We start from the raw sequence: 25,117 nt of genomic DNA on the forward strand, positions 1-25,117 counted from the left end.
GTGGAATAAACAGGGCTACAATGGCGCTCGCACGAATGTGCTCGCAATCCTGACCTTCCATTACCGAGGCCACGATTAATAGTTCCTCTTACGCCTTCTACGCTAGAAGCCGTGCGTGCGGATGCACTGCTATTTTGACGTGCTTGACGAAGGACTTGGGAGCTTTCTTACAAGTATTGTACAAAATACAAGAAAGCTAGATGATTGACGGTATAATAAGCGCACAGGACAACACACACAAGAGCAGAGGAAGACACGGACTGGCGCTAAAAAAGCTAGATGAGAGTCATTCCTCTGAGACTCAGCAGACTAGCTATATATGAGTAGCTGGTTCTACATGAGGTCAGATAAGTGGGCTCAGCTGATTTTCAGGCGCTCTTGCCACGAACTCTCGTATAATGTCACAGAGTCACATAAAGCGTCGCACTTTTCCCTGAGCCCAGCTTAAGCACGCTCAGCTACCAGTCACCTGGCAATAAGGAAAAACATTGTAACGTACCCCTGGCCTCGCTGGTAATCGGCTTATGTCGCACTAGGCGCTCCACCGATTGAGAATTCGTGCATGCTGTATACCGCAGCTCTGCATCACGTGTTTCCGGCCCTATGACATTTGTGTTAACACCAGCAAACCGTCACTAAAAGCCAAGCTGAAAATGTCTGCCAAAGAAAATTTACCACAGAGAGAGAATTATCAACAAGGCCTCACCGAGTAACTAAAATTGGTTAATTGAAATGTTGATAAAGGGAGATCCCCACCACAGATTGAATCACTGATTTATGGCGCACTGCAATCGGCGATCAGGAGCAGCTCTGCGAATCCGCAAGGAGCAAGATGTATAGAGCCCAATCAGAACTCAGGATGTGGATCCAAATTGCCCGACGAAACACGCTCTTCGGAATCAGATTGAGGAGGACGTATCAAGTGACGCCACGTCACATGTAGTCCCGCGGCAACCGGTTTGTGCCTGTGGCTGATGCGGAGAGAGAGATCAGTGCAAATTTATTATAATGGCGGTAAACTCCCGGTTACGGATTTAGAACAAACTTGGGCGCCTGGCAACAAAAGTGTTCTCCTTAATGTTTCTGTCACGGGCATGCTAGTGTGGGCATAAATATTTAAAGAACAGAAATAAGTCGTATAAGTTGCCAGAACAAGCCAGGCATGCTTACAGTGGCTAACGGCGCTGCATTTTTCAGCTGTCGAGAGTTTTTTCGCTCTGGCTTCATCTGTTTTCGTTCGCACAGAGTGAACGCTTTCAGATGCCTGACAGTCCGCTTACCTGACTTATTTGACGTCACGGATTAGTCCGAGACCTCATGCGTGGTGTGAGTCGCACTTAACCAGGCTAATGGCGCTTGTGTTGCTGCAACATCACCAGCCAATCGTCGTAAAAACAAAGTGAACAAAGCAAGAGGTTTCGCGCAGCTCAAAAGTGCGGTTACTGTTGCTGTGGCCCGTCTCACAGAGTCCACTGGCGCTGAGGACCTTGCTATAAGCGCGGCTAAGTTCAGTCAGCGGCAGGCTGTTGGCTGAAAGCTAGAACTGCTAAGCAATGAGCAGGCCGAAGGTGTCCGCGGTTGCGCCTGCTCGAAACAGCGCGTGCAGCTATAAATAGAGCTGGCTTTCCAGATACCGGCGCACTTTGAGGAACGGCAGTCCGGGAGCGGTGTGTCAACACGGGCCGCTTGTAGCGAGTGTGCTCGAGGAGCCCATCAGCGGACGCAATAAAGAGGAGCGGCCTCGATTCCCAGCAGCCCTATAAGGAAAGAGATAGGGCCTCAGGAGGCAGCGTGCATAATGTGTGCGGCCCAGCTTCGTGAGGGGTACAGAGGAAGGCGAGCCCGGTGAGAGGGTATGTGCTGGAGCATACTGTGGTCTTAGTGCTGAAGCGAAGTGCCGGATGCGTAAGTTGCAAAAACGAATATAAACAAAGCAAACTGTACACAGAAACAGTGCAAGAGTAAGGCACAATAGGCTGCAGCGCAGATGATGGTCGAAAATTAGGGGGACACTTAAAGGGCCACTGACCAAGGGTATGGGCATTTTAGCTTTTTGCTTCCTTTTGCTTTTAATTTGTTTTTATTTACCACAAGACCCACAGGCTTCCAAATCTATCTGACTTCTTTCAGTGGTCTAGGTGTAGTGTGCCCGGCTCACGACCCAAGGGCCAGTGGTTCGAGTCCCAGCTCGACAATTTTTTTTCTTTTCAGCGCACTTGCTTCTTTTTCTTCAGGGGCAATGCCAGCACTGCCCTGCAGACCAATGACTAATTGTGTAATGACGTCGTCACTCTTGTACTGCGTGATCGTTGGGGTGTTTGAATTTCCCGCGGGAAGTCATGTGTCGTCACGACCCTCTTGACCTATCCGGACATTCTCGATACGCCAACACCAACTACGGCGGTTTCTCCGCTGATTGAGGCCCTTAAAGAGGGAGCACCGCGGGGTATAACCACTTTACCAAGCTACCAAATGTAAACTGCTGTTCGCTTCCGAGACTGTTGAACTCTACTTTGGTTTTCTGCATATTAATTTTTAGACCCACCGTTCTGCTGTGCCCACCCAGTTCGTTGATCATGCTTTGCAGTTCGCCTCCTGAGTGACTTCGGAAGGAACTGTCATCAGCGAATCACGGATTACTACAGTATTCCACAGTAACTCTTATCCCCAACTGTTCCCAATCCAGGCCTCGGAATGCCTCCTGTAAACAGGCGGTGAGCAGCATTGGCGAGATCGTGTCTCCCTGCCTGATACTATTCCCTATCGAGATTTTATTGCTGACTTTATGGAGGTCTATGGTAAAGCTGGGCAGTCGTTATAAATATCCTCCCGTTTTTTTTTTTACATAAAACTCTTCTACACCCTGAATCCGCAACGCCTGCTTGACTGCTGAGCTTTCGACAGAGTCAAATGCTTTCTCTTAATTTATGAAGGCTATTCATAGAGGTTGGTTGTATTCAGCGCATTTCTCTATCACCTGATTGACGGTCTGAATCCCTTAAGTGCCAACTCAAAGTGTCCATCATGCGCATACGCGCCAAACGTCGGCGCTCTTGGCGTACGCCGGAACGGGGGTCGAAAAGAGGCATGCATCTCCATGTTCCTGGTGCTGGCTCGCTCCGCCTCTCGACACGAGGGAAAGAATTGCAGGCCGTAAAGAAAAGGGGTTGGGTGGGGGCGCTGAAAGGAGAACTTAAACCGCGAATAAAAATGCCAGGAACCTGAAAGAGCTTCTAGCCATGAAAAAGACAGTCACCGGGAGCCCCGTGGTCCTCCGATTGTTGTAAACCGGACCCCGCTTCTGACGCGTGCGCGAGCGCCCATGCACTGGCGCCCATATCTAGCACGGAAAGATTGGCGCCTCGCCAAGGTCTCCTGCAGTGAGCATGCGCAGACCGGTTCTGCCGTACGCCAAGAGCGCCCAGCGAAGAGCGCCGACGCTGGGCGCGTACGCCCTTGTAGTTGGCGAAGCCTGCCTGGTCATTTGGTTGAAGGAAGTCTAAGGTAGTCCTGACTCCATTAGCGACTGTCTTCTTATAGGCAGCGGGCAGTAAGCTGATCGGTCTGTAAGTTTTCAAGTCAGTGACGCCTCCTTTATTATGGATTAATATGATATTAGCGCTCTTCAGAGCATCTGATACGCTCGAGGTCATAGGGCATTGCGTGCTAGAAGTGGTAAGGGAATACGTCTACTCAGGGCAGGCAGTAACCACGGGTCCTTGATCACGAGAGTGACATAAGTAGAAGAATAAGAATGGGGTGGCGCGCATATGGCAGGTTCCCTCAGATCTGGAATGGCAGTTTACCAATATGCCTCAAGAGAAAAGAGTACAACAGCTGTACCTTACCGGCACTGGCCTATGAGGCAGAAACGTGGAGGCTAATGAGAAGGGTTCAGCGTAAGCGAAAGACAACGCAGTTATCTATGGAAGGAAAAACGATTGGTATAACTTCGAGAGACGGGCTATGCGAAGAAAAGTTCGCTCATAAACAACCTCCCGTTGGAAAAAAATTCCCTTGTCCAAACTTTCTGGACATGGTACTTCTGTATGTGCTACATCGGTTTTGTTAACTTAATTTGTTCGACTGAACTAAGGACTTTGATAGTCAAACGTGCAAGGTAATCAAAAAAGCAATATAAAAACTACGAACAAATTGCGATTTATTTCATATTGTCTCATACACCTGATTTTCTTTTGTTCTAGGTCCTCTTTCGTACAATTCATTCCGTCATTCCGTCAGTTTTGCCAGTCTAGGTAAAGAAGCACTCTGGGAATAATTCACGGATGATTTTTTTTTCAACGCTCGATCAGCACCATTGAACTTATCTTTGTTTCTCGACAGTTTTGAAGTGGCAATTCATGAAATTTTAATTAAAAAGTTGCACTATTCTGGCCTCAAAAGTCCCTTCTGTAATATTTTTCGGAACTATTTGTCTCAAATCGGAAGGCGAGAGGGCATCAAGGGCATTTTCAGCACATACATCAACCACCATCGAAACGTAATAACTAAACGACACCTCTCTATTGTGAATGCACTGGTAGTCTGTAACTTGTAAAATAATGGCACAAAGCCATGTGCTCGTTTCCTAAAAACTGTTTTCTTATCAATACTTTGAAAACGCAACTTATTTTTTGCAGAAACCCGCCAAAAAGAATAGTGACTGACTCGCCAATTAGTTTTTATCACTTTCTGCGGGTGTCACGATTCTGTCTCTTGTCGCTGTGTGCCTGTATGGTATAAATATCTGGTTGTGTTCGTCGACATTGCTTGCCATCCCATCTTCGTTATCCCATCTTCGTGGCTTCGTAGCATCGCTGGGTTGTCGTATGTGTCGAAAGATCGTACCACTTCCAGTAAAGAAAATTATTGCCCATGCTCTTGACAGCAGCGTTCTGAGATATGTGATCGAAGTTTTGCTTTTTATACCTTCTTCGGAAAAATCCTGCCACGTCTTCACCAAAAAACATACCTAGAACCTCAGTTTACAATACCCGTGTTTATCATTTGGAGATCTCTTCAAAAACCTTTCTCCACCCCACTTCCGTTCATTGACCGTCAAGTTTGCGGTGCTGTCGCAATTCCGGAGCGCTTCCATAATGGTCACTCATGCAACTTCACCTAGGTTCCGAAGTTCGCTTTGCAGTACCACACAATTGTGCAGGATACAGCGCCTCTTAGGGTTGTGCTTATGACCCTCAATTTTTTTTTAATTTATTCATCGAAATGTTAACCTTATCGTCTTGAAAGATCTTCAAAAGTATGCTTCGTTCATTGCTGCAGGATTCCTCTTTTTTTTTTGCACTAGTTTGTACTCCGTAGTTGTATATTTTCTGCGTTTATTTTACAATCTACCAGTTTTCAAGCTTTATTCACAGTGCCATTCTGTGTTAGTGCTAAAAAGCTTTTTTTTTTTACAATTCGCTGCACTTCTTTTTGCGAGGCCATGTTCCAAAAGACACTGATGGCTTAGAAGGGCCCGTTTCAAATTTGAGCATAAATAGATCGAATTGAAGGACACAATGCTACTTATATTGCCATTTATTCTAAGAATACGATTTGGTGACCATTCTGAACAGGATAAACCACCGCTACGTATCGGCGAATGTTATGAGGGTTTGGGTTTATGGGTGTTTAACGTCCCAAAGCGACTCGGGCTATGAGGGCGCCATAGTGAAAGGCTCCGGAAATTTCTACCACCTGGGGTTCTTTTACGTGCACTTACATCGCACAGCACGCGGGCCTCTGGAATATCGCCTCCACTGTAACTCGACCGCCGCGGCCGGGATCGAGCCCGCGTCTTTCGGGCCAGCAGCCGAGCGCCATAACCACTCAGCCACCGCGGCGGCACGGCGAATGGTATGAGGAGATCGCAGAAGCGTGGTTCTTTGTCGTCCACATATCCTAATTGTGTCAACGTCGATTCAAGTGCTCCTCCAGGCATGTGGAGATAGCACCTAATTGTCACCGCAGCTGCGGACTTTCACTGTTTACACCCGCTCCGCGTAGTCAGTGCATTTTTTGTAGCGATAGCTACATTACGGTAGTATTTCGAGCCTTCAGCGTGGCTGAGCGCCACGCTGTGACGTGGCTAGTAACGTGGTGCGGAGCAGCTGCAGGCGGCGCGGCGCCGTGGCTGATCACGTGGTTCGTCACCTGGCTGGTCACGTGACCAAGTTCCACTCAGCCAGCTGAAGCTATCGCGTCACTCCAGGTTTAACCAGAGCTAAACCACCGCCATTTTTTTTAAGGGACACTGGGGAGAAACTGAATTCTTTCCTGTATCGACAGGCTACCGCGCCCTAACGACATTGTACTTTCACTGGAAATGAAGATCGTAGGAGCGAGAGGAGGTCAAATAAAGAGACACAGGCGTCGCCACCACCGACCGTTTCCGCAATGCGGTGATGGCAAGACAGTTTTGTACGCGCGCATCCGGCAGACTGGCTGCAGCGCCATTCCCTTTAGAACGACGCTCACAGTTTCCATTTTGGTCTTGACATCACCAGTTTTGAATCGGCAAAGGTATTGAATCCAATTTTCTCAGTAATAAATGCTTTTTGAGCAACCAAACGTACAACAACATAGCCAGAAGAAGCCACAAAATCGATTTTTGGGTGACGTTTTTCTTTTCGCCGGACGGGGGGGAGGCTATAATGTGTTCAATTAGCTTAACGCAACTGGAAGTATAGAAAGTTGACGATAATTAGAAACCATCAAAGCGTCTCCTTTAACACCGGCACAGCGCGTTCTGTTCTCCAGTCGGGAGACAGGCTACTAGCTAATAACGAGGCATTAAAAACAATAACTAGAAACTTAAGGTTTTAGCATAACGACGTAAAAAACAGGTGGGTATTCCGTCAGGTCCAGGTGACGTCTTTTTCTTCAGGTTCAGCAACATTCCAATCACACCGGTAGGCGATACAATGTCAGGGAAGGCAGTGCATGCTGCCCCACCACGGTGCTCATATGAAGTATGTGCAGAAAACACACTATGAAAGTGGCGATTAAATTCAGCAGCAATGCTTGATTTGTCAACTAGGAGCGCCCCATTATGCATTATTTGATGAACACTTTTTCTGCTTCTCCAGAATGATTTACAAAATTCATATGGTGCAGTCCGTATAAACTTTGACAAAGTACGCTGGAACTAGCGTTCTTAGGCTTTCTTAGCAGCATTGCTAACTTCACATTGTATAGCTTGAATAATGTTGCGGCAGGCGCTGGCTCGTTTTAACCGCTTAATTTTCCTTCTTAGATGCAAGATTTTTCGAGTAGTCCAAGGATTTCTTTTGCCAGTTTTCTTGATTTTGTTAGGGATGAATGTGTCAAGGCAGTACTTGCGCATCTCTTTGAATTTATTCCACAAATAATTGCGACCGCGAGTTTCATCCTCCAGCTGTTTGCGTTTGGGCAGCACCTTAGCCAGCGTGCACAGTCGCTTGTGTTCGCTGGATCGCTTCCTAAGCACGGAAACGGCTGCGGCGTATCGCCTTCGCAATGCGTGACCTTGAAACGCGCCTCTTATTGTCGGTTTGCGTAATGAGATGCTGCACACGCCTTTGACAGAAGCCGCTCACGTGACTCCAGAAGCGCTGTGAAGCTAATAATTACCATTATTGCACACTCTTATAGCAGCAGGAGTGGATATCAAGAAAATGCAAAGGCAGCTGGAAGGGACAGATAATCCGGCGGGCGGATGAGATTAGGAAGTTCGATAAGATAAGGCGGCTGCAGCTGTGTTAATTGCAGGGATATGGTAGAGGCCTTTGTCCTGCGACATATGTAGTTATGATTATGGTAATAATGATGACATCAGCAGTTTAGCGGACAACAACAATATTGTTCACAGGGAAAAAAGGGATGCCAGCTGTCCGGTTCTTTCAGCATTTAATCCGTAAATGTAAGCTACGCATGGTGAATATCTTAGCGCCTAATTTTTTTTATATATGGGATTATAACTGACACGCCCAGTGATATGCACAACGCGTCGCCATGTGATACGGGGGCTTTATTGTCCCCGAGAGGTTAAACCTGCGCAAAAGACAAGGACATAGGCAACAAGTAACACACAAAACACCTCGGGCGCAGCGTGTTCCTCATTGCCTATGTCCTCGTATTTTGTGCAGTTTTAACCTTTCTGGAACTATGAACCAACTAGCCCGCAAGAACGACCTCCTAAATGAAGCTTTACTGTCCAGAGGTAAAAAAAATTGCAGGTGGTTTAGCATTGCCAAGCCTGAAATATTGTGCAAAACCACACTTTTCCGGAGGTGTACACCTGTGCCACGCAATTGAAAGCGCGATTGAGGTATCCACTGACCCAGTGAGCCAGTTATGCGCGTCTTCAACTTTTTCATAGTCAATGTCGTTGTCTTTTTCATAGTCTTTTCCAATGTATTTTTCTTTTTCATAGTCAATGCCAATTCACCTAATGTACGCCCGCGGCATAGGCTCCAGTGCCGTGTTTCTGCAGCAGTGTTGAGAACGCCAACGCGTATTGCCGTGTTTCTGCCACAAGATTGTCCACGCCAACGCATGCAGCGCACATCTCTCTCACACTACCGCCACATAACTCAAAGCGCCAATATTAGTTTCATAACAGTATTAGTGGACGAAGAAGAGACGTGCAATGCACAGCGAGAGAGTGTGTTGAATACACAATTTAAAACGAGGCGCGTTGCATGCGGCGATAGCCTATCGCGCAGCGGCCTACGAAGCTGATCTGCTCGCGCCGCAGCTGGTTCGACCCCCCAGTCATGGATATTTATTCGATTTCTTTTTACTTTCCCTTGGCACAAACACACCGCGAGCATACAAACATTTCAGGATCTTGCTCGGGGTTGACAACCGATCGGAACAGTGCTTTCGCGCTAGCAACGAAGCCGCAGTTGGGAGCTTTCTAGAACACAGTCCGTCATTGCTTCTCCTGCAGAGGCTGTGCGGGTGTGTTCAGCGCATCTTTATCAGCTACCGACCGATCAACTCACAAAAGTACCTCTAGCTTTGGATGTAGCGTCAGCGACTTCGCGCGCAGCATCAGCCACTTATTCGCTACAGAAGGCCTGAGCCGAGGTCCTGCAGTGTCTTCGAAGAGAGAGAGAGGGAAAGCGGTCGGCCTCGCAGAGGCATGCGCCCTATCTGCCACTCGGCCGGCGCCGATAAGCACCGGCGGCGGCGGCACAAGATGCCTCGAGTCCTCCGCGGTCTTTCGAGCCGCGGGTTTCGCGTCAGTCGGAAGGCGCCTTATCGGCTGCGGCGGAAAACCCGGTGAGCGAATCCTTTGCTTGGTCGCCTGAGTCTTGAAAGTGCTGCGCGCGAGCAGTATGCCACGCCTGGTTGTTTGATCTGCATGGCACGCCACAGCTCCATGCTTGGCAGCTTCCGGCGTGCTTGCATCGTTACGGCGCCGTGATCCTGCTGCTCATGCACCATCGTGCGCTGGAAGGCAGTTGCGTGCTGTGCGTCAGCGGCTATGCAGTTTCGGCTTGCACGGACGCGCGCTCTTCTCACGTCTGAGACACGCCAATTCATTGGCGGAATTGCGCTTGGGAGGAAAACTTCGGCTGTCTGACGTGTGCACGATGTTCTGCACATCCCGAGAAATCATCGCGGCTGAAGAGACGCTGCGTAGCCGTGATAAATGTCGGCCAAAGGGCATTATTAACGTGCAGTAGGAGGTCAGTGCGCAGATTCTGCCGCAGAATGCGTATCGAAGGAGCGCGCCGTGGATTTCTATGGCGCATCATCACGCACCATTCTAAACGCCATGTTCGACGGGCAGAGAGTAACAGTGTACTCTTAACATAAAAAAAATATCACATTCTTGGAAGTGGGACCAAAATCATCTTACCTACAGGAAATTTCGATCACTACAGATAGATTACAAGCCACACGGTGTTGTTCAGAAGCACACCCTGGGCTCTAAACTTTTGACAACGGGTACTGTAGTGTTTGCAGGTTGGCACATGTTCCTCGCAGATAGAACAGAGGGACTGGCTCTATATATGGCCGTTTGCCAAGACTGAAGACAGTGATGTCCCATCCTGTTGCCGAAAATTCCCTCAGTGAGACACAGAAATGCCTATTTTAGAACCTGTTTTCCTGCAGAACCTATATCTAACACTCCACCAATTTGGAAAAAAGTGAGCCAATTTCTATGCTTAGAATCTCCTGAAACTCTGCGAAAATTTTCTTTTCGCCATTTTTTTGTTTTTATTCCGCGAAAAAGGGAAAAATTCTCCGATTGGAACATGACTGTTCGAAGACATACACGAATGAAGGCCGCAGACAACGCAGTCTGCTTGTTTGCAACAAATGTTTATTTTGTTGTGCGCTGGCCGCAGCTGTGTGAAACATTCCAGACACCCAGCGACTGAGTTGTTTGAGCCCATAGCACTGCTTCACACCATTTCCAGATCGAGTGTTCAAAGCTCGTTTGCATTACATTTCGCAGGCGCCACCTATAGGCCTCCTAACCCTTCCACGGCACTGCTGCGACGTAGGCACCAGACGGCAGATGCTCTTCAGCACAGGGCAGATAGCGCAGCTTTGCCGTCAAGCGACGACCGTCTTGAGGACGCGGTAAATGGTGTCAGAAGAACTCCCCCTGTAGGGAGCTATCGACCGATATCATGCATGGGTGCTTATTCGGGCATGCGATCGCTCGTAAGGAATCAAGTACCTGGTACAGGTGCTCTGCTATCACGCAGATCACGTAGGCCTATGGGAAGAAAGAGCTCACTTGGCGTAGCCATCTTGCTCGCTTGACTGTTGTATGCTACCACCGCAGAGCAAGCGGTAGCACGAGCACCCTGAAAGCCTACTCTCGTGTGTATAGCTTTACGCGAGTGTGGACTGTGGCAACCGCGCACGGGATTCTCACGTCTTATATCTGATCCCTTCTACGAGCACTTGACTATCTTAGCGCCGTGCCCAGATTGGCAGTGTCAGCTATTTACTCAACAGTCTATGCGAAGCTGATATTAATTGGAAAGACGCCCTGTCGTTTGAACTGATGCCCTGCGGAGCGCGAAAAGCCAAAGCCGTTTGGTTTAACGTGCTCACAGCACTGCGATCTCATTAGCCGTGAGCTGAGCACAGAAGGCACCAATTTACTCTGTGCTGTGATCTAACACAGGCAAAAGCAGACCCAGAGAAGTAATCGCTACGTTTTCAGTCTTCAGTCTTCAGTTATCAGTAAAGAACAGCAAAATTTCTTTTTTCGGCCAGGAATTGTCATCAGAAAACTAGAACTGTAATTTGTGCCACCAACAGCGCAATTTGTTGTGCGCCTATCGCGAACAGTGCCGCACACCATTCAAAAGTCAAGCAGTTGCCCGAAGCTCACAGCGTCAATTAGCTGAGCAAAGCGCCACGCCGCGGAGGGGATGCGGCACCTCAAAGGCTTCCGTGCTTCACCGTCAGCCAAACACTAGACTTTCTTGTTATTTTATTTAGCTTTTGCGTTTCGACCATTGCTGTCGCTCTTATCATATATATGATAAGTATTATCCAGCTTCGTGTGCTTGAAAACCGTTTGTACCCTGCAGCATGAGCCATTGAAGAGTCCGCGAGCTGACGTGAAAACTTGCGCGATACGAAAATGCAACACAGGAACTGGACGCCCGCAGCTGAAAGCGGCTCGCTCTTGAAAAATCTGAGAGGCTCGTTTAACATAAAAGGACCTTAGTTTAACCTGATTCAATCATTTTGCATTTAACGTCAGTGAGAAAACCCCATCCTTGACGCTCGCGCCCTTATCGAAAAATAGAAAGTAATATCTGACCAACGACGACGCACATTGAATAAATCACAATGTGTATATTAGTACCATCTCGCCGTTTTGGATTACAGAAATGACACGCAAAGTACAGGTTGCATGCGGTATTAGTAAGTTTCAGTTGACCTCGTCGGCATGCCATAGCTCATTAGGTAATGGACAGGATCAGGGCTGCATTGTATTCTAAAACAACCACGCACAAAACCATGCCGAGAAACGCCCGTCCAATTCGTGACTCAAAGTTTAGGCTTGAATTCATTGGCTTCAGGCCCAGGGACGAGTCAAAAGCTCGGACATGATGAACTATAGCAGATTACTGCGTCTTTTTTCATTCTCGTCTGCATACAGTGCACCACATAACCATGTGCTGCATTTTCTTTTATCGCGAAGGGCAATTTTTGGAAACCCCTGAGGTGTACGCATGTTGTGGACGCAAGCTCTGTTTTCTGGTCACGGTGCTGTCATCTCGTTAGCAGCGCTTGAGTCCGCCTGCTGAGATTTCCTTGTGTGCCCCTCTCGCAGTGTAAGGCGGGGCCATGAGCAGCGGCAAGTCGAGCGAGTCCCTGCGCAAGGAGGACCACAACGACGATGAGTCGCTGCCGGATGAGGAGCCGGCCGCCGTGGAAGTGCCCAGTCCCCCGGACGGCGGCTACGGCTGGGTCATCGTGTTCGCCTCGTTCATCTGCTTCGTCATCGTCGACGGCATCATCTTCTCGTTCGGCATCTTCCTGCGCGAGTTCGCCACCACCTTCGACGAGTCCAAGGGTGCCACGGCCTGGGTGGCCTCCATACAGACGGGCTGCTACCTGCTCGCCGGTACGTTCGGTCAGGCCCACCCTCGATATTCGTCTGCGTGCGGGCACACCGGACGAATGCCGACATCGGGATCCAGTGGTCAGATGTCTCGCTCATACAGCCGGACACAACCCAAGAGCTAAGCGGTATACGTCTCTCAAAGGAAGCCTTCCAATTAATGGTGTCAGTTTTTCCCGTGACATCGCAGTGCACCTACTAAACACTTGCTGCAAGCCATGGGGGCAGGTGCAAGGCGACTGACCGCGGCGTCATATAAATAGGCTGGCGCCATTGATTGGGAGATTTCCTCTGAAGGGGTTGGATCCCTCACTGATGCTTAACAAGCCACGCAGGTGGTGGCTAATTCAGTGATTCATTCACTCGGCCTGACAGCCCACCCACTATCCTTGCAAAATGCCGCATGCCCACTCCCTAGCTACCTCTATAGACTGTTGCAATTAGCGCTCCCTGTACTGTTGAGTGCACGGGGCGCAAGCACAGTGGTAGCACGAACTCTCTGCACCTGCTCGCAACAAGAGCAGATGTTCTGATCTGTGCGTTTCTTCCACCAGCGCAGTCGCAGAATTCCACCGCGTGTGCTTGCAGTCTCTCGTGATTAGTGCGTGATACGAACACCATTCTAATGCATTGTAATTGCGCAAAGCAGCCCATGCATTTCGGCGTGTTTTAACGAAACATTAAGGTAACGAAGTGATGCAGCGGGACACAGGAGAGACACAAAGAACAAGAATGGGGAAAGAAAGGAAGACACGAACGGAAGCCTTTGAGCGCTCGTCTGTGCAGGTGTTTCTTGTTTTGTGCTGTTCTCGTTTGGACACTATTACACCAACTTCATGAGGTTCTACTTTGCCGAAAGAAAAGCTAACCTGGCTCAGCCTACGGAGGTAATGATAACTATGACGTCGCTGAAACTGGCTCTCTGAAGTCAAATTCGTAACAATTCGTAACGATGCTTCCCCCGTTTCACAGTTTTCCATATTTCGCGTTTTTTAGCTCCGCCTGAAGTTACGGCTGGGAGCGACCGATGGGAGTGGGCGAAAGACCGAACAGGGGGGTTCAACGTTGCAGTATTGCAGGCGGGCTCAGCCTCGCAATTTCGGTGACCTTTCCGTAAACAGCGTGCGCCCCACCGGCACGGGCCAGTAACCGCTTGTCAGCCAACGCCTGACGCCGATAGCGAGGCGTGGTTTGTCCCGATAGCCAATTCCCGCCAAGAGGCGTCGGCCCACGCATTACGTGAAGCTGCGCGCGGCCAGAGATAATCTTGCACTCCTTGAGATCACAGCTCCCACTCGTGCACAAGGACATTTCTATTCGGAGTTTAAGAAGCCCCCCGTATGCCAGCAACGATCCTGGCAAGCGCGTAACGCCTTCGTGCAGTCCCCCATTCCTTCTTGTGACGTTGGTGCTGATAGGGCATTCACCTGAAACAGCTTTTATCTGCCAAGAAAGCAACACATGTCTTTTGGCGTCGCCGCTTCGTCCGTGTGCCTCGTTCGCGAAAGAAATGGAGCGACGCGGAAATAGGTTGCGGCTGATAGTGTGCTGCACCAGTACAGTGGCCGGTTAACCAAACCGCCTTTCTTCGGTCTGTCCTGCCCAAAGCACACGTCGACATGATGAGTGCACCTTTTTGGAGAGTGAGTGCCACGCTAGAAGCTGTTCGTTCTTTTTTTTTTCTTTTAATCGCTGCATACAAGTCCACGCAAGTGTCTTCAAGCGCCACCTTTGCATAGTAGAGAGGCTAGAGATGCTCTGGTCTTCCATTTCCGCTAATTGCACAGCCGACGGCACGGCGCCTGGTCTGGTTATGGACTCAAAGGCATTTGGGGCTACAGCCCAAATGGAATACTGCTAACCATTAACGCCATCGCTTTCGTTCTTTTTCCTTTCTTTCTTTCTTTCTTTCTTTCTTTCTTTCTTTCTTTCTTTCTTTCTTTCTTTCTTTCTTCCTTTCTTGCCTTCTTTCTCTTTCTTACTTTCTTTCCTTCTTTTCTTTCTTTCTTTCTTTCTTTCTTTCTTTCTTCAAGACATTCCGTTACAGAAATACCATGGGGGGCGCACGACAAAAGGCAAAAGATGTGCCTGACCGGGACGCGCCCCCCTTCGCTGCTGCGGACATACAACCACGACATAATTCAAGGGAATAATACAGTAAAAGAAGCACAATAAAACATCATGGTAAATTAGGACCTCGCTAACACGTGAATACAGAATACTTAAAAAAATGGGTTGGTTAAAACTTAGCGGCAGTATAACTAGACGGTTTTCCGCTGACCTGTGACGCTTCGGGCTCCTAAAATCCATTTCGGCGCTCAAAAATCGATCAGCGTTCATGTACGTGTTTTTTTTATTCTCTCTTGAAATGAGTCATATTCGTCTAAACAGGAACCGAGAAAAACGAGTAAGTTCCTTAACCGCATGCACAGTTTTGCTATTCAAGGAGTTGTATGACATGGCTTAATTCCACGTAAATTAGAGCGACTTTCACCAGTATATACTGAAAAATTATGCGAATAATTTGGCCAATACCAGCATGTAAACTTTGGAGTTGGCTTTTTTTGCATGTGAAACTTAGAAATTAAACCAGTTTTTTTTTTTTAAACCCTGTTTCTGCGTAGTAACTCAAGCTCAGTGTACGAAATAATGCTAACAAAAGTTAATGCTGTGATTTGAGCAGAAAATAAATTGAACATTCACTGTGTTCAACCATTAGCACTGCTGTGCTTCAGTAACACAAGCAAATAAATGCAAGTAGCTGCATAAAGTTCGAATAGTAAGTCAAATAAAATATGTAACGTACGAGAGAACGGAGGCAAAGCTAACAGCGGCGCTGATATGCTGCGAAAAAGAAATGGCGGTTGTTTAGCTCTGGTTAAGCCTGGAGTGGCGCGATAGCTACAGCTGGCTGAGTGGAACGTGGTCACGTGACCAACCACGTGACGACCCACGTGATCAGCCACGGCGCCGCGCCGCCGGCAGCTGGCCCGATCCACGTGACCAACCACGTGACAGCGTGGCGGCGCAACCGCAGAATGGCTCCGCAGCCACAGGGTGGCTAAAGCCCCTTGATAATTTGCCAAGGGGCTTTAAGAGTGGCGCAGCCGCCACGCTGAAGGCTCGAAATGCTACCGTAATGTAGCTATCGCTACAAAATACACGCTTTCAACGCGTCAATAATTAAGATCTTGCACAGCAAAACGAGATTAAGAAATAGTAATCATTAACACAATTTTCATTCCAGAGTCGACTAGGAACCTTTATCTTTGCCAACATCAGCCTTTACATTTAAATTTTTATTTTTTGCGCGCGGGGGGCCCCCCGACACAGGCTACACAAGCGACACAGGCTATGAGGGGCGCCGTAGTTAAGAGCTTCAGATATTTCGACCACCTGGGGTTCATCAACATGCACTGACATAGCAGAGTACACGGGCCTCTAGAATTTTGCTCCTTCGAAATTCGATCGCCACGGACGGGGTCGAGCACTCGTCTTTCGGGTCATCAGTCGAGCGCCGTAACCACTGAGCCACCGCGGCGGCTTCCTTCACATTTAATGAAGGGGGCATAAGATGCTATGACTTCGTAAAATTTGAAGGAGGTGTGCATACGTCTTTTGCTGAGTATGCCTGTGCCCTCTAGACGTTTAAACAGAGCGCGCCTTCAGCGTTGCCCTCGTTCATTATCTCGGTGTCTTAATCGTAGTGTTCGCTAGAGTACTCATTGGCTGCAAATCTGTTTTTGGTGTTGGGTCTTTTCTGCCGTAAGTTCTTGTGTTCAGGTCCCGCATGTATGAGACGTAATGTTTTGATCCTTTTCTATAACATTCGTTTTAGACTGATGCAAAACTACCATTAATCTTGTAAATCAAAGCATATTATCCAAGGTTGCGGAGTGCCCTGAATGAAGACTAAAACGGTGCAGCCGCAGACCTCGGTGGTTTTTTTTTCTTCTAATATCCTTCTCCACACTCATTGCTAGGATCGATTTTCATTTATGAGCCTGAAAACTAAACATTTTGACAGATTTGCCTGTTTGGTTGGGTTTGAGGACTTATAATAAACTGCACAACTCCAACCAAAAATTTAAACTTAAACCCAACGTTTCGAAGCCGACTCGGCTCCTTCATCAGGGGTGACTGAGGGCAGTAGCTAAGCGTCTTTAAGTTTGGAGGGGAGGGGGGGGGGGGGTCAAAGGAACGGCAGCTGTGACGCAAAAGGCGCGGAGGAGGGGGAAGGGGGGTTTAGGCTGTTAGTCACGCTGGAGCACTGCAGGGAGGTGGTGACGCGACTTTTTTTCGTTGAGTTGAAGAGCGGAGTCCCTGGGCATACACTGGGGGCAGGTTTCCTTTTGTGCGGTTGATATTGTTCGGGGTGGTTTGGATATGCCAGGATTCCAGAAGGAGCCTTTTGTGGTAATTTGTTTCGATTCCGAGGATGCAGGTTTCTTCGAAGTTGTTTCTATGATCGGAGTCCTCGGAATTTTCGGCTACTGGATTGCGTTCTCTTGCTAACTTGCGGACGTCGTTTTTATGTTGCCGAATTCTTTCGTTGAGATTTCTGGTTTCACCGATGTAGCTTGCGTCGCTGTCGGCGCAAGGAATATTGTAGACAATGCCTTGGGCTCTTTCTCTCGGCGGCCGGTCTTTGGGAACAGGTAGGCAAAGCGCAACAGTGTTTGTGGGCTTGTGCGCAACCTGGAGACCCGATTTTTTCAGGATTCGGGCGATGGTCTCGCTGACACCTCCGACATAAGGTAAAGTGACGTATTTTGGTGGTGGCGTTGGTCTGTGTGCGTTGATTTCGTGACGAATGTTGTGTTTTTGACGTCGAATGGTTTTTTGAATAAAGTCTTTTGGGTAGCCGTTTATGATGAGTTCTTTGAATATCGCGCGTTGTTCTTTTCTTCTGTCAAGTTCTGTGCTGCAGTGTGTCTCAACTCTTCTGAACAGCGTCTTCACCACCGATGCTTTATGGACTGTCGGGTGGTTCGAAGAGAATTGGAGATACCGGCCTGAGTGGGTTGGTTTGCGGTATACGGAGAATTGAAGGGTATTGTCATTTCGGGACACGAGGACGTCCAAAAACGGCACGGAGTTTTCTTGTTCCACCTCTAGCGTGAACTGAATGTCAGGTTCTACGGAGTTTAAATGACGAAGGAAATTTTGAACCTCAGATCTTTTGATAACGGCGAAGCAGTCGTCGACATGCCTGAGGAAAATCTTTGGTTTCGGGTGGAATGAGTTGATGGCTTGTTGTTCGATGTGTTCCATGGTTAACTTGGCCATGACGACAGAGATGGATGCTCCCATTGGTGTTCCTTTCACTTGTCGGTAAAATTCCCCGTTTGACGAGAAGTATGTGTTCGATAGGCGCAACTGCAGGAGGTGGCGCACATCATTTACACTCAGCGGGGTTCGTGCGCTGAGTGTGTCGTCGCGTTGTAGGGCTTCTCGGGTAGCGGTCACCGCAAGCTTCACGGAGATGTTTGTGAAAAGGGACACCACGTCGAAGGAGACAAGGCATTCGTCGGCCTCAAGGGTGGCTTGGGACACCAGTTCGATGAAGTGACTGGAATGACGGATATGGGTCGCAGTTTTTCCTGCGATTGGGGATATGAGTTTGTGAAGGTATTCTGTCAACGAGCGAAGAGGTGAACACCGGAAGTCGACAATCGGGCGTAAAGGGATCCCCGGCCTGCCCAAAGTCCACAAACCGGGGATCCCTTTGCGCCCGATTGTGGACTTCCGCTCTTCACCTCTTCGCTCGTTGACAGAATACCTTCACAAACTCATATCCCCAATAGCAGGAAAAACAGCGACCCATATCCGTCATTCCAGTCACTTCATCGAACTGGTGTCCTAAGCCACCCTTGAGGCCGACGAATGCCTTGTCTCCTTCGACGTGGTTTCCCTTTTCACAAACATCCCCGTGAAGCTCGCGGTGACCGCTACCCGAGAAGCCCTACCACGCGACGACACACTCAACGCACGAACCCCGCTGAGTGTAAAGGATGTGTGCCGCCTCCTGGAGTTGTGCCTATCGAACACATACTTCTCGTCAAACGGGGAATTTTACCGACAAGTGAAAGGAACACCAATGGGAGCATCCATCTCTGTCGTCATGGCCAATTTCACCATGGAACAACGAGCCCTCAACTCATTCCACCCGAAACCAAAGATTTTCCTCGGGTATGTCGACGACTGCTTCGCCGTCATCAAAAGATCTCAGACTCAAAATTTCCTTCGTCATTTAAACTCCGTAGAACCTGACATTCAGTTCACGTTAGAGGTGGAACAAGAAAACTCCCTGCCGTTTTTGGACGTCGTCGAGTCCCGAAACCACAATACCCTTCAATTCTCCGTATACCGCAAACCAACCCACTCAGGTTGGTATCTCCAATTCTCTTCGAACCACCCGACAGTCCATAAAGCATCGGTGGTGAAGACGCTGTTCAGAAGAGTTGAGACACACTGCAGGACAGAACTTGACAGAAGAAAAGAACAACGCACGATATTCAAAGAACTCATCATGAACGGCTACCCAAAAGACTTTATTCAAAAAACCATCCGACGTCAAAAACACAACATTCGTCACGAAATCAACGCACACATACCAACGCCACCACCAAAATACGTCACTTTACCTTATGTCGGAGGTGTCAGCGAGACCATCGCCCGAATCCTGAAAAAATCGGGTCTCCAGGTTGCGCACAAGCCCACAAACACTGTTGCGCTTTGCCTACCTGTTCCAAAAGACCGGCCGCCGAGAGAAAGAGCCCAAGGCATTGTCTACAAAATTCCATGCGCCGACTGCGACGCAAGCTACATCGGCGAAACCAAAAGTTTCAAAGAAAGAATTCGGCAACATAAGAACGACATCCGCAAATCCGCAAGAGAACGCAATCCAGTAGCCGAACATTCCGAGGACTCCGATCATAGAAACAACTTCGAAGAAACCTGCATCCTCGGAACCGAAACAAATTACCACAAGAGGCTCCTTCTGGAATCCTGGCATATCCAAACCACCCCGAACAATATCAACCGCACAAAAGGAAACCTGCCCCCAGTGTATGCCCAGGGACTTCGCTCTTCAACTCAACGAAAAAAAGTCGCGTCACCACCTCCCTGCAGTGCTCCAGCGTGACTAACAGCCTAAACCCCCTCCCCCTCCTCCGCGCCTTTTGCGTCACAACTGTCGTTCCTTTGACACGCCCCCCCCCCCCCCCCCCCCCCCTGTTCCCCTCCATACTTTAAGACGCTTAGCTACTGTCCTCAGTCACCCCTGATGAAGAAGCCGAGTCGGCTTCGAAACGTTGGGTTAAAGTTAAAATTTTTGGTTGGAGTTGTGCAGTTTATTATAAGTCATTTATGAGCCTGCTGCGAAATTTACTACCGCCTATGTAACAAGCGGCGGAATACGTGTTTTAATTGAAATTACAATTAATCTCCTATTAAAGCGCAAAAATGAAGAAAGCACTTGGTCGTCGTTACTAAAGCCGGGCAGCTACGTAATGAAAGCTTCTTAGAAGATGTCTCACAAAGCTCATTTTTACCATTACTAGGAATTTGTGACAGGCGCTGCTCGTTCCCTTGGCTGCCAACCACGTGGCGCATAGCTTAGAACGTTCAAAAGTAGCGCGTTGACGTGATAAGTGACGTAAGAAAGAGAGATAGAGACCGAGTGCCCAACCTGCACTGGCTGGGCGCCGTCCCGAATTTCTGGTAATGTTCGTTAAAAGTAAATTAGACGTTTTCACGCAAATACTCCAAGTTGCAACCACTGTCTGGCTGCGGGGGCCGCGTGGGAACCGTTCAGATAACTTTGCGTCATACCGTATGCGAGGCCTGGCTAAGATGTACTCCTTGTTCTTGCTGCCGACGCGACAGGTCCAGTCGCAGCGGGCCTGGCTAATGCGTTCGGCTGCCGACCGGTGACCATTGGCGGGAGCTTGCTGGCGGCTGCGGGCTTCTGCGGAGCCGTTTTCGCCAATAGCATCGTTCAACTCTACATTGCTATCGGACTTTTCAGTGGTAAGCCTACATACCTCTTTGGCGCTATTCTGTAACCTTCCGTGTGTTTCATAACGCTGTCCGTTCCATAAAAAAGACGCATAGAGTCAGTTCGGCCTATAGGCTACTAAAGATTTCGACTTTAAACGCAATTGGAATTGAGTCTCACGTGAATGGTGCAGAGTAGGACCGCGGTCACCGGCGTGAAAATAACCCCGCTACAGATTAAAGGATTCACTTTAAAGTTCTTGTCTTATTGCTGGTTCTTTATTGTACAGTCGGCCGGGACACTAAGGAGTAAAATTTTCAAGCAGTGTCGTAAGTTTCTTTTTGTCACCTTTTGATTTGTCATTGGAAGTTAGCTGGAGGCTCGGGGCTAAAACTGAAGCTAAGCCGTCATGTTACATTCTGAGGTCGCCACAAAAGCGGAACAGTTACAGCTTCTGTGGCCCATGCAATTGCCGGAAGTGTAACTCTGCGACGCATCTCCCCAGGAATCGGCTTCGGCTTCATCTTCTTGCCGGCAGCGGTCAACATCAGCTTCTACTTCGAGAAGAAGCGCGCCTTCGCCACTGGCATCGCCGTCTGCGGTTCCGGAATCGGTGGCTTCTTGCTGGCGCCCTGTTGCCAGCTGCTGGTCCTCCGAGTTCGGCTGGGCGAGGCTCCATGCTCATCCTGGCGGGCCATGACGCTCAACTGCTGCGTAGTGGGCGCCCTGTTTCGGCCGATCGAAGAGCCGCAGCCCAAGTCGGAGCCGGTGCCCCTGAAGCCGCTGCTGCTACGCAATCAAGGAGGCCCGCGACGCCATGACCAAGTGGGACTCGGAGGAAGACGGCATCGACGAGACCGCTCCTCAACGGGTCGCGCCGCAAGCAGAGCTGCCCGCCGTCCCGGATCGTCCACGGGACGCCATCATGAGCACCGAGGAGCGCAGCGGTTTCGAGCTCCACCAGCGGAAGCAACAACAGCCCACCCCCGCCTTACTCTGAAGCGGTCAAGGCCGAGCAGCAGTTCAGCTGCTGCCACAACAACAACCACAAGCCGGCCTTCAGGCTGCTCCCGTTCTTCGGAAGATGTCCTTGAAGAACGACAGCAGGCCACGGCGCATGACGCGCCCGAGAATGAGGCCTTTTCTACCGCCAGGATATTCTGTTCAGTGCTAGTCTCCTGCGCATTCCGGAGTACCGGTCGCAGCGAGGACATCGGCTCGTACCACCAGAGCATTGCTCACCTGCCCAAGCAAGGGCCACACAAGAAGCTGGGCTGCCTTTCTCCGGGAAATGACCGATACGCTGATGCAGATGCTCGACGTCTCGTTGCTGGACGAGCCCTACTTTTCGTGACTCTGGCCGTGTCCCGGGTTCCTCACGCTGGCGGGCTTTTTCGTCCCCTTCATGTACATCGTGGACAAGGCAGTCATGTCCGGCATCCCGCCGGACAAGGCTGCCTTCATCCTGTCGGCCATCGGCATCACCAACACGGTGGGCAGGGTCCTTCTCCGGATGGGTGTCTGGACCGGCCCAAATGTGAACGCCCTCTGCATCAACAACGTGGCGCTCACCGTCGGCGGTGTCGCCACGGCGCTCTGCCCCTTCTTCGAGACCTACACGATGCTGCTCGTCCTACAGCGCGGTGTTTGGCTTCTCAATAGGTACGTACGTCGCCGTCCACCCGCGGGTCTTCTTGTACACTGCGAAGTGTATCAAAGTGTCCAGTGTATAGAAGCGTGAAAGAAAGCATGCAACTGATTCTATGGTATCGCTCCGAACAAGTGCTGCCGGCGCATGATGTGCAAATTTTTCAGCGAGCGCCTTGCATGAACATTGCATAACATGCTAGTGCATGCATGAACAGCGTGTCTGGGCGACGGTTGAAGCTATAGCATGCTAGATAAATGATGTCGGGTAAAGGCACTGACGTACAGCCAATTATTGAACGAACGATGAGCCCCCCCCCCCCCCCCCCCCCCCCCCAATTCTGTCCACAATTTCAGTCGTCCATATTAACGGGGTTAGTATTAACGGGGCACGACGGTTGATTGACACACTGAAGTAGGGGGTGAAAAAGAAGACATTGTTTTGACACACACTGTTCCTTGAGCCCAAATGGCTGACGACAGTTCCTTCTAGGTCTATCTGTTGAGGACTGTGGACTGGGCAACACTGAAGCTGGACACCGTTGGCGAATCTCTATTAATCACGAAGTGGCTCCGGCGGTGTCGCGAATGAAACTGACGTGCCTGTGCCAAGCTAGCGGAGTGGCTTGAAATGGCATTGGAAAAAAAGTTTTAACTCTTCAGGTCTCCGCGTCGGTTGCATACAATCTGGAAATGTCCAATTCGTCTACACTGAAAACCTTCTTTTCCTTGCTCCGGGAAAGTTGTCATGGACGGTGTAGGATTATTTGAAGCGCAACTCTATTAGTGCATGGAACTCTGATGACGAAGGACTTGTGAACACGGCGAATAGGTTGCTTCTTGCATTGGCCGAACCGATTACAGGAACTCTTGTGCCTCCTGAGCTGTATGCTCGTATCGCATTGCGATCCGCGAGCGACATACTTGATCTTTCAAGCAAAAGGCGTTCACGGGCGCCCTGAGATGAAATGTCGGTGAAGAACCTTTCTTCTAAGGTGTATTCAGGCGCCCGAAAACTGCACACGTTGGCCAAATCTCCCAGCGCTGGGAAGTACTCGCTAACTGTTTCACCTGTCTGTTGACGGTGGGTATGAAATCGACGCCTTTCAATGACGACATTCGAAGTGACAGGAAATTACTGTGCCACGACTGCGGCTGCGTTCTGATACGCATCAGACGTCTCCCGACTCGTTCGTGGACACGTGCTTGGCTGACGGCGTCAGGCTGAGCCGAGTTGCGCGCAAAGTACACAGATGACCCTCATCTTCTGAGTTGTAAAGATGTAGTGTTTTTCTGCTTTCAGCTGGCGCTCTTGAACCTCCAGCTAGCGTTAGAGTTCGAAGGCCTGAATGCATTGTGGCCGTGACACTGCAGGGCGTCCCAATCTCAGAAGGAATGGTTCGGGCGCTTGTACGTCAGAAAAAAAAGTGGAGTCGAAGTCGGCATGTTGTCCATTGTGTCTTGAAACTTCTGTCCATTTGTTTCGTTAATTGGTCAAAGTCGACGATTTCCTTGCGATTACTACTCCTGCCGGGCGTGAGGCCTCTACTACACCCAGCAGCACAGGTAATCGGCCCAATAATGGAAATGTATTGGAAAAGGCCGGTCCTACAAAGGAGCAGAGTGAAACCGTTTGTGACCAATATTGGGCCGATTACCTGTGCTGCCTGGGACGCAGTCGGAACTGCAAGTGCGCAATATGGCGTCCAGCTTTCCCAAAAATCGAGCGGCCGCAGGTATGTACACGGCATGGCGGATACCGCGGGAGAAAGAAGCCGTACGCGACCCTCCCTGACAGGTCTCGCTTGACCTAACGGACGCCTCGCTGTGCTTCGACGTGACGCTCTCCTCGCGTCGAAAGAAATGGAGAAAGTGTGTTGCTGGCGATGCGACGACGGCGCACTCGCTACATGACTACGGGTGGGTTTGCGTTACGGCCTCCCGTTTTCGAATGTCAATGCTGGAGCGGCCAAATGACGTGGACCAAGGCTCAGTGGTGGACGTCACCAAACAGTGTTTTATTCAGGAAACACGAGTAATTATAGAACAGAATCATATGATAGTAGTGGCCAATATAAAATCACAAATACACAGAGAGAAGTAAGAAGACAATCTCCTAAACAGAAATTGGAACACAACTCACGATCCAACAGTGGCTCTTTTCCCTGGGTAGTGGTTGACCCAGACAAAAAACGAAATGGTTGCTTGGTTCCTCTGTCCTGTACGACTGAAAGCGGTATAAAATATTGGGAATCATTCCTGAGGTCGTTTCTGAGACATAAGCATTAGTTTCGAGTACTTTTGACTTAAATGCGCTGCTTAATTTCCTACTGCTGTTCTGTTCCAGCCTGTTTTGCAGCCCTCCGTTCCATAATTGCTGTCGAGATGTTCGGCGTAGAAAAACTCACTAATGCATTTGGACTGCTGCTGCTATTCCAAGGAGTGGCTTCGGTCATTGGCTCACCTGTCGCTGGTAAGTACCCGTTCACAATAGACCTGTGCAAGCCTTGTATTTAACGCCCTCGTGCTGTTGCTCGCAAAGTGTGGCGCACGTGTATACCCGACAGGGATCTGATGCACATCTACCGCCGTCGTTTTCTGGTTTGTTTACGGGGAGCAGCTTTTACGTTTCGTGTTTTTGACAACCGACATCACTGGATAGCAATTACCGTCGAAATAAATGAAATCAAAATTCCACGATGCGAACATCATTTTCACGAAACTTACTTAATACTTGCTGTTGCGAAGAACAAAGAAAAAAAATGTTTATAAAATGATCTCACGCTTTGAAGAAGCAGGTAAGTAGTGCATGGTGTTGGCATGAACTAAAAAAAAAAACTCAGATGCCTGTTAGCGAGAAACGCCTCCATAGA

The 25,117-nt window shown here is 49.3% G+C and overlaps 1 protein-coding gene across 2 annotated transcripts in view; it reads left to right on the top strand.

The window, feature by feature from the left end:
- LOC144136214 (uncharacterized) overlaps positions 1–25,117 on the top strand; it is a 70,978-nt gene that overhangs the window by 43,411 nt on the left and 2,450 nt on the right. Inside the window, exons 1-5 of one of the 2 annotated variants that reach the window (XM_077668335.1) lie at positions 9,117–9,270; positions 12,305–12,598; positions 20,486–20,629; positions 21,103–22,259; positions 24,592–24,717. In XM_077668335.1, the coding sequence (XP_077524461.1) occupies positions 12,319–12,598; positions 20,486–20,629; positions 21,103–22,259 (1,581 nt within the window). In that variant the 5' untranslated portion in view covers positions 9,117–9,270; positions 12,305–12,318 and the 3' untranslated portion in view covers positions 24,592–24,717. Of the gene's footprint in view, positions 1–9,116; positions 9,271–12,304; positions 12,599–20,485; positions 20,630–21,102; positions 22,260–24,591; positions 24,718–25,117 lie in introns of those variants that run through there. The other variant, XM_077668336.1, reaches the window with a different exon arrangement.

Source organism: Amblyomma americanum, chromosome 6, assembly GCF_052857255.1.
Source record: "Amblyomma americanum isolate KBUSLIRL-KWMA chromosome 6, ASM5285725v1, whole genome shotgun sequence".
In the NCBI taxonomy this organism is placed as follows: Eukaryota; Metazoa; Arthropoda; class Arachnida; order Ixodida; family Ixodidae; genus Amblyomma; species Amblyomma americanum.